At 40.9% G+C, this 10,173-nt stretch overlaps 1 protein-coding gene across 1 annotated transcript in view; it reads right to left on the bottom strand.

The window, feature by feature from the left end:
* LRPPRC (leucine rich pentatricopeptide repeat containing) overlaps positions 1-10,173 on the bottom strand; it is a 132,063-nt gene that overhangs the window by 48,800 nt on the left and 73,090 nt on the right. Inside the window, exons 23-24 of the mRNA XM_015410155.1 lie at positions 9,614-9,720; positions 524-592 (exon numbers count right to left, since the gene is read on the bottom strand). Coding sequence (XP_015265641.1) covers positions 524-592; positions 9,614-9,720 — 176 coding nt within the window. The remainder of the gene's footprint in view (positions 1-523; positions 593-9,613; positions 9,721-10,173) is intronic.

The following is a 10,173-nucleotide window of genomic DNA, read 5'->3' as shown; positions in this document are numbered from 1 at the left end:
GCCAGGGGGCCTCGGATCCCGTAGAGCCATCTGGAGCTGCAACGGGTCCATTTGACTCCGCAGGCAAGCATAAATCTGCTCACCGCCCACATAGGGTTGGGGTGGCACATTCAGACGGGCCTTCAAGGCCAGGTGGTCCGACCATGGCACTGCCTCAGCAGTGATCCGGTCCACCGTCACCCCCGCTGCAAAGGTCAAATCGAGCATGTGACTGGCCCGATGTGTGTGGGCCGATACAAATTGCGAGAGTCCCAGCGCCGCCATGGACGACACTAGGTCCGTAGTCCGGCTGGAAGCCGCGTCCTTGGCATGGACGTTGAAATCACCCAAGACAATCAGTCTAGGGTGGTCCAACGCCCAGCCTGATACGGCCTCCAGCAGGGATGGCAGGCTATTGGCTGGTGCAAAAACGTACTGTGTATAGAGAAATCAAAGAATCTTTTCCTTAAATGTTGATGTCTCATAACATAAATGATACAGAATTCTTGCACTAAATATTAAAGAAATTTTATAAAATACATACATTATTATTCGCAATACACTTATCTGCAAACCACCGCAGCCGACCTGGACGAGCTCTCAAGCCAGGAGTCTGCAAAGCAAAAATTTTAAAAAGGCACTAGCTTACTTACAGAAAAATTTAAATGCAAAGGATATGATTTCTTGACTTTGCAAACTATGAATTACAGTATCATTCAGTTATTTCTACGTCTCCGCCACCCATCATAGATTTGGCCCTTTTGCAATAAAGTACCCACATTTTTCATGACAGTTACTCCAGCTCATGTATTTTGGCCCCTTTTTTCTCATGTAGTAATCATAGCTCAACCTTAGTCTTCAAGAAATGGTCAAGGGTCTGTACAATTTTACCTAACTACATTCTAAATTTCTCCTAATAGTCTGTACTTTTAAAAAACAATATTGTTCCTTGGCCTTAAACAGCATGCTATCCATCAAAAATACTCTTACTGACCACACAATCAATGGTCAATGAGTTCCACTAGCTTTGCTAACCTACTGGAAGCCCCGCTAACATAAACCTGTTATCATTAACTGGTCCACCCCTCCACTCTCATCTTCACATTTTATAATGCAACCTTGATCCTAAATAAAATGAAGTTATGTTCATCTTACAAGAAAGCTCTGAAAATGCATCACAGGCACAAAGAAGTAAAATTTCTGTAGCCAAACTATCATATGCCTTACACAACCACAGCTGGAGTGTCTTCTAAGCAGAAATCCACGTTCACCAATTCTACAGTAGCAGTAAAAGATGTGTAATATCTGATTCTGACTACACGGCTAGGTGTAGGTTAGGGATGGGCATGAACTGGGAAAATGTGTTTTGGTTCGTGGCCAAACCACGAACCAAACTGAACCAGGAGAACTGTTTGCAGTTCATGGCCCTGTAAACCCCGTTGAAACGGACCACAGTCCGTTTAAACAGGGTTTGCAGAAAGCCCGAAAAACAGCAGTCTCTTTAAACATGGTTTGCAGAAAGCCCAAAAAAGCAGCTTGCTCCCCACCGCTAAGCTGTTTCAGGCTGTCTTCTGCAGTCCCTTTAGACTTTAAAAGGACTGCAGAAGACAGTCCAAGAAACAGCTGAGCCCAGTGGGGAGCAGGTCAGATGTTTTGGGCTCTCTTGTGCAATCCCTTTAGATGGGGCTGCACAAGGGAGTGGAATACAGCTGAGCCCGCAGAGAGAGCCCAGCTTTGGGATCTCCTGTGCAGCTCCATTTAAAGGGGCTGTGCAAGGGAGTCCAATACAGTTGAACACAGGGAGAAGCCTCCCCGCTGGCCAGCTTCAGGCTCTCTTGTGCAGCCCCATCTTCCCCCTCTCCCCACCACCCAAGAGCATGGAGAATTGCCCCACCTTCTTCCTGAAATCACCTCTCCCCCTTGTGCAAGCAAAAGTGTACAAAAGCATGCTTATCCAAGTGAATGATAACTTATTGAACTTATGTAACTCCTAATGTGGTAATTTACTTTGCATTCATTTATTTATATTTCACTGTCTTCTCTACAGTCAGGACTCAAAGTGGCTTAGAACATCATTTTCCTCTCCTCTGTTTTCTAACAACAACCCTGTGAGGCCAGGCTGAGAGTTTGTGACAGGTCTATGGTCACCCCGTGAGCTTCCATGGTAGAAGTGGGTAGAACTTATGATGAAATAGTATAAACCAGGATAGACCGATCAGTTTTTCTCTCTCTCTGAAAAGTTTAAGTGATAAAACAAGGTTGGTCCTACTGAAACATAACTTTCAATTACGGCAAAGGAAGATGAATGGAAGATAGCTGCAGCACACACAAAAGGGACAAAAAGTAAAAAAAGCATGTTTTGTAAGGAATGGCAATCAGTGGCTTCCCTCAAAACACTTAACTCCTTTGTAGTATTTTCATCAAAATCCTACCTGATGCACTCCAAATAATCAGTGATGTTCTGGCTGTCTCCCAGCTCTCTCTCTCTCTCTCTCTCCCACACACACACACACACACACACACACACACACAGACAGAATGTATACAGTAGTATCTGAAGAACAGCTTGAAAACCACTATATTAAGCCAGTAACTTCCTTTCTTCAAGAACATTGAGAATATCCCTCTCCACAAGAATATAAAATAATGAGTTGACGCATGCAAATATGGGAAAATTAATTTGTGACTTATCAAGTAAATTCAAAAACTACTTGTACGTAATTCTATAATATATGACACTTGCAAGCAAATAAAGTGACAAAACCTGTATGTTGGTTTATGCCACTGTCAACCCCCCCTTTAAACATCTGCTAAGCAATTTTATAAGGAAAGGGGAAATAATTGAAAACTGAAGAGTTAATATCTTACACAACATGCCCTTGGAAATTACAGAGAAGTATGTTACTTGTATCTGTAGATAATCCTCTTTGTGACATGGCAGAACTCAAACACAGCATTCACTTCCAACTTTCAATATCATTGCTGCTCCAAATGCCAATGATCTAAATATCTTTAAAAGCTGAAAATTTTATATAGCAAATCCTCCTCTGTTTAGAAATGATTGCTGCACACATCACTATAAGGACAGCTGAGTTATATAGGGGGTATTCTTGTGCTTCATTTTGAAATTGAGAAGTGTTTTCACATACAGTAGGCTCTCAATCATCAAAAGAACATCTAGGTCAGATTAACTAAATCTCCAGGGTTTGCACGATAGTCCGTATTTGTGGTTTATCTCTAACCATCTTACTGAATTCTCAACATTGTGCCTAGTATGAAATGGAGACATATAAATACAGTATATTGTAAAAAAAAAAATCAAAATTGTGGTTAAAAATGTGATTTAAAAAATAAAGCTACAACCTTCTCCAAGTGAAAATAGTAACTTGGTAATACATTTACTGTGATTAATGAACTATATGAATAATAATTTTAGTATTCATCTGGTACTGAATAGTTGGCTTCTTCAGTGTTATTTTAAAATTTATTTATTTTTTTTTTAAAAAAACTACATCAAAACAAAAAGTGTTTTCCCTGACTGCCGTGCTAACCTCGCCCAATCTACCTACATTTATTTACATAATGGCCTTCTCTATAACAGCAGAAGCCTGATTAGATTATACCACTGTGATGGCTGCTGGTATATGTAAATATATTTATAAAAAATTTAGCAAGATACATTAAAATATTTAAACTTTAGCCATTAAGTTGTGCTTAAGGGGAGTTCACTTGTTTTGAAATGGCTTCTTTACGAATCTAGATAGCTCATGTTCTGCCGAGGCTTGGAACTAGAATGGGCCACAATTCAGGTCTACTCTTTCACAACTTTATTCAAGGTGACATAACCGGAATTGGAACAAGCAATGCCAAATCTTGGTCAATCTTTATTCCTAGTTTAGTGCTTGTCTATTAGTATTTACTGTATATGATTCTTCCCCGCATATATTGTTTACATGTTGTAATTTATACATCTGTTAGTACTCTCTCTCGCACACAAAACATTAACATCTGTTCATGACAAACAATTTGCTCCCGTCATCTACCACATGATACATTTCTTCTCAACAAGACACATCAATAAAGTTGGAAGCTAATTTTTTAACACACAAAACACACACACACACACACGGAAAGTCAAATCATACTCTACAATTAAAGTAAGATTCTCCAACAACAGTTTTTATCTGTACCAATAAATTAAGTTTCATACTGATTTTATGCAGATTCATACAAAAAAACCCATCTGGATGAAAGGGCACTATAATCTTCAAATCACACAGCCCAGAAATATTTCCCTGGTTTTTAAGATAGATTAAAAACATCCCAAACCAGGGGGGATTGCTGTTCTGAAACCAGTTTGCAATGAAATATATGTCGCAATGTTGAGCTTAAATCAATTTACTGCTACAGTTTTAGTTAACATCTTTTGATATTTTGTCATCAGCTCAAAACAGCTCCCATTTCAAGCCTGAATGTCACCAGCCGCTTTATTTTCAGGTATCTCTTGAATCACTTGATCACTACCAGGTGACCAAACAATTACTACCAAAGCTCTTGCTCAAAAGAAAACATCAGATGTTTCTGTTACCGTAATATGTAAAATGGCTCAAACGATAAATACAATTTAAATGCTTTATCCAAATGCATTGGATATTTTTTTGCATATGGTACACTACCATCAGTTTTTGTGTTACTGACACTAGAACTCATTAGAATCTAAGAACAAATTGTTGCCTATAGCCAGAGGTCATTTTGGGGGGGGGGACGCAGTTCCCCCGGGTGAGGTACGGGGGGCGGGGCACATGATGAAGCCCCGCCCCCTGCTTCTGACCGCCCCCTGCTTCCGGCCCTCATTCAGCCAGGAGGAGGCAGGAGAAGAGGGAGGGTAAGTTACTTCCTCCCTGCCTCTCCCCACCCCTGCCTGCCTGAGGCCAGGGAGGGCCTTCGCGGGGCTTCCTTGCACTCCCGCTGGCCTTGCAGGTCCACTGCCGGGCCCCTCATGGGGCTTGGCAGTGGAGCTGCAAGGCCGGCACCGGCGGCCGGGACCGTTGGGGGCAGGTTGTGTGGCCTTATGACACATTTCCGGTGATGTCAGGAGGTGTGGCCTTATGACACACTTCCGGTGATGTCAGGGGGTGTGGCATATGCTAATGAGTTATGCTAATGAGTTCCCCTAGCTCTTTTTCTACGTCCTTGCAGGTCCACTGCTGGGCCCCTCATGGGGCTCGGCAGTGGGGCTGCAAGGCCGGCATCGGCGGCCGGGACCATTGGGGGCAGGTTGTGTGGCCTTATGACACATTTCCGGTGATGTCAGGGTGTGTGGCATATGCTAATGAGTTATGCTAATGAGTTCCCCTCACTCTTTTTCTACGAAATGACCCCTGCCTATAGCACTGGGATAGTTTTTCTAACTAGCAGACATCCAATAATATCCTTATATAGCTAAGATTAAAATGTCAAGCATATACAGGAAAAGTGTACTGGGCCAAAAAAGTGGTATTTTCAGGCTGTGATATTCTGGAACCATTAACTATGTCGATTAGGAAGAAAGGCATAACTGGCATTGTCTAAAACAAACTGGCCTCACTGATGGACCTCCTGATGGCACCTGGTATTTTTGGCCACTGTGTGACCGAGTGTTGGACTAGATGGGCCATTGGCCTGATCCAACATTGGCTTCTCTTAAGTTCTTATGTTAAACCTTAAGCAGTCTACATTTCCCAGCATGCTGTGGTCTGCTCACAACATCTGCAAAACTAATCAAATAATTACAGGCAGGCAAGTGGATTTAAGGAAAATTGACTTATTTCTCTGACTCACAGGGGAATGAAGGATATAATAAAATAGAGATAACGATGAATTGCTTAACACAAGAACTGAGGAGGAGTTGGTTTTATATCCCACTTTTCACTACCCAAAGGAGTCTCAGAGTGGCTTACAATTGCCTTTCCCTTCCTCTCTCCACACAACAGACATCCTGTGAGGTAGGTGGGGCTGAGAGAGATCAGGGAGAACTGTGATTGTTCCAAGATCACCCAGCTGGCTTCATGAAGAAGAATGGGGAATCAAACCCGGTTCTCCAGATTAGAGTCCATCGCTCTTAACCACTACACCAAACTGGCTCTCAACTTTATCTGATAGTACCTATGTCCAACCACCCAAGTATCAGACTATGCACTTTAGTAATCTAAAAGCTACTTAAACGTGACAACCAGAAAGGTCAAGGCAATAGACTTAACAATGGTGTAAACCAGTACAAACCATGCTTAACATAAATCAAATTCCCTTACAACTAAGGATGCAAATCAATTAATGCTTTAACAGGTAAAGGGAATTTATAAACCACTGTTTGTAGGGAACCAGTTCTGCATTTATACTTAGGTTCATATGCCTGGACTTCAGGGACACTATTCCTCTGGACTTGGGAATAGCTCCACACTACTAAACATGTTTAAAACCATTCACTTTTGTTAATATGGGCACTGTTAATGGCAGAAGCTAGTGAAGTGCCCCTCTCTGTCTCTCTCTACTAAGCCTCCAAAACCCACAGCCTGCCTCACTCTTCTTAACAAAGTACAGGCCAAGACTTTGTAATTGCTACATATTGTTCTTCTACATGGACCAGCCAGCAAAATTAAAGGGCTGAAGAGGGACTGAAACAGCATAATCCATACTAAAAAGCTCAACTGAGACTCTAAACAAGTCTAAGAAACCCTAATCCAATGAGCATAAAAAAGACAAGCAAGTATGCCAGATGTCCACTTTCTCTCCCGATAAATCAATGGAAAGTAAAGTTTCTGGATCTTTTTTTAAAAATATTTATCAATTGCTGAATACCAGGCTCACAAATTTTAAAGAAACAGAAAATTAAATGGTTATTTAGTAATAAAAGAAATTTAAGTAATTAATTTGTTTACTAAATTAATATGTAAATGACTGTCAAATGACTGTCAACGTTTACAAGGCTCCCCCCCCCCTCAAACATTCATCCCAGAAATAGCCTTCAGGGAAGACTTTATGGACTGGATCCCATGACTACTTTCTAATGCAGGAGCTTTCCTCTTGAGCAAGGAACTCTCCACTGACATGAGGTTGTTCAGTTAGGAGAACAAAACCTCAGGATCCAACATGATGCATGTAGCTTCTGATCAAATTGCACAAATGCCAGGCAAACCAATCACACCCTAGCTGCTGCTGGCAGTAAAACCTTGATTGCAGGGTCTGTCCTTCCACCCCTTCAATACTTTCTACTTCTGTTTTCTTACAGAGCTGCTGAGAACATCACAAAAATTGTGACTGATGTTCAAACCTACCTCATTTGCTCCTGAGCAGCATTGAGAGCAGTTTTGCATTTGCAGAGAGGTAGTCAGGCAACTGTTGACCAGCTAGGCAATTGTTAAGAACTATGCCACAGGTCATTACAGAATGTTAAAAGCAGCTAATTTAGGCTGCTTTCTACCTGCAAGGTTGGCAGCATGCCTCCTTCTCTCTCTCTTCCCTCGCCCTTAACCCCTTCAACAGCCCATTTTCAACAGGTGCTTCGCCAGCTGCACTGGCTCTAGGTTGAATACAGGATCAGATTCAAGGTTTGATGTTAAGGCCCTAAACGGTCTGGGACCAGTGTATCTGCAGGACTGCTTCTCCTGGTATACCGCCCAAAGAGCATTACGCTCAGGCGAGAAGAACTTACTGGTGATCCCTGCCCAAAAAATATCTGGCTGTCCTCATCCAGAGCCAGGGCTTTTTCAGCCCTGGCACCAATCTGGTGGAACTCTCTGACGAACAACATCTGTGCCCTGTGGAACCTAATGCAGCTCCACAGGGCCTGTAAGACAGAGATGTTTCGCCAGGCCTACAGTTGAGGACAGCAGTGCTTTCCATCTAGCCTGACTCCTCCCTTCCTTCTCCCCCCCATGGGGCAAGGGCACAATCTGGTATACCAGTTATGCACCATATGTAACTGTAACTTGTTACTGTATTCTTAAGGTGTTCTTTAACTATTTTAAATGCGAATTTGTCTATTTGGAAATGTTATCTTTCCACCACTCTGAGCCCTGCCTGCAGGGGAGGGTGGTTTATAAATTGCATTAATAAACAAACAAATGACTCTTTATTTATATAATTTATATATATTGAAGGTATATTCCTAGAAAGCCTTGATTAATTTCACTTTAAGTTTCATCTCTCTGAAGAGACTTCAATATACTGGGTAAGCACTCAAAGTATTAGAATAGTGGAGGCTCTAGCCTAGGAATCTGAAAGAGATGAAAGTTTTCTTGGCCAAGGAGGTGTGTAACTTTCAGTTATACAGAAATGAAAGGATTCTGACTATGGAGAACTCATCCCTAACATGGGAACAACCCATTATGTAAATTGGTATTTTTCTTCTCTGGCAGAAAAGGTCTTTGGGAAGTGGACAGCCATGGGAATGCTATGTGAACATGCACGTCCAAATTATTCCTAGCCTTCAAAATTTGTCTGGTTTTCCTGTTAATGAAGACAGGTAAGCCAACTGTAAGGGACAGAGGGACACACTTCAAATCTGCAAGCCACTCACATGTAATATGTTTTGTATACTTAAGGCAGTATGACTACCACCAGATGGGGAGAGGAAGGCGGCAGCAGTAAATGGGTGGGAAAGCTGCAAGGAAGTGGTAAAAACGCACATGCAAACATCACATTCTTGGGGGGCATAATGGTGAATATACAAGCTAATTTTCTTTTTAATACAAATGAATAGTATGTCCAGCATATGGCTGCTAATCACTACCTGTGGACTGGATGTGATCTAAACCATGGGATGATTGAGCACTACTGTTTTCTTATTTATGAAATCATTTTATGATTGACTAAAAAGAACTTAGTCCCCCCATCTGAACAACCAAATCCCCCCTTTTCAAAAGATTAACTTTTCTCTTTTTCTTCCCACTAATATCAACCCGTCAACTAACACTGAATTTGGAAGGGGGGGACGGACACCCACAACTGTGTAAGAGGAAAATAATCACAATCTGGGAAAGCTCTAAGGCTGCCCTTTTGACTTATCAATTTCAGTAAGCAAAATTTCAATCAAGCCTAGATAAAATATACTAATCCTAAATAAACCAAGTTTGTCACCTACTACTTTCTATAAGCTGCTTACCATAGTAGGAGGGGAAAAAATGCTAAATTAAATGCCAAACAGTAGCAGACAGCACTTGTTTGGCTGATTAACTGGTAGACAAGCATTACGAATAAATCTGAGCATGGTCTGCAGCAAATTAAATTCCCATGCTTTAAAGAACAAAGAATTTATGGGGAAGAGGATTAGCAACTTTACACCCAGGAATGCTGGTTTAATTTAATTGTTCCACAATTCAAGATTTAATATGCAAATATCATTTGGATATTTAATAGTGAATTTGACAAAGTAAGGAAACAATTACAATATACAGCCAGGCTGCTTCTTCTCCTAACTGTAATTATACACAATGAAAAAAGCTGGCCAATTCTCCCCTTCCCCCTTTCATTACTAGGATTGGATTGCATTAGCATTAATCAGAACAAGACTAATTAAAGGTTAAAAACTTTAAATATATTCTAATTAAAACTCTAAATAGCTGCACTATTAGAATACTTATAGTTATAATCTCACCTCAATGATCTTCTTGGCTTCTTTGTATTTGCCAGTATTCAAGAAGGCAAAGAAGAGATCATACAGCATCATCATTTCACCTCGTTCTTGGCTCATGAAATCCATAACTATAGAAATGTTTAAAAGCTCATTAGATCCCCTACTTACAGTAGACAAGAAGATGTCAAAGATAAACAGCAGTGTCAATAGATATCCATGCCGAAGAATAAAACATTTCTAGTTAAAACATTTTAATGTTTTGTGTAACTTTCACACTAATCTGAATTTAATTTTCAGAGAAATTAAATTAGTAACATTTTACAAAATACCTGGCTAATGTGAAAATAAGAGAATTTGATGGGGTTTTTTTACCAAGATATATGTGAAGAAGGTCAAGTACTATACTGAGATAGATTTGTTGGTACCCTAAGAATGCCAGAATGTGTGTTAAAATTTCCTCACGGTTACAGGATACAGTTTGAATATGTGATGGCAAAAATATGTGCAGCTCTCAGAACCAAACTGCCTAACTTTGTTGGCTAAGGGCTTTCCCCCCCAAATGGTGGAAGGACTTTGTAGAA

This window comes from Gekko japonicus, unplaced genomic scaffold (genome assembly GCF_001447785.1).
Source record: "Gekko japonicus isolate JY-2015 unplaced genomic scaffold, Gekko_japonicus_V1.1 scaffold681, whole genome shotgun sequence".
NCBI classification, from domain to species: Eukaryota; Metazoa; Chordata; class Lepidosauria; order Squamata; family Gekkonidae; genus Gekko; species Gekko japonicus.
Note: the sequence above shows the minus strand (reverse complement) of the source record. Positions and strands in the feature narration are given on the sequence as shown.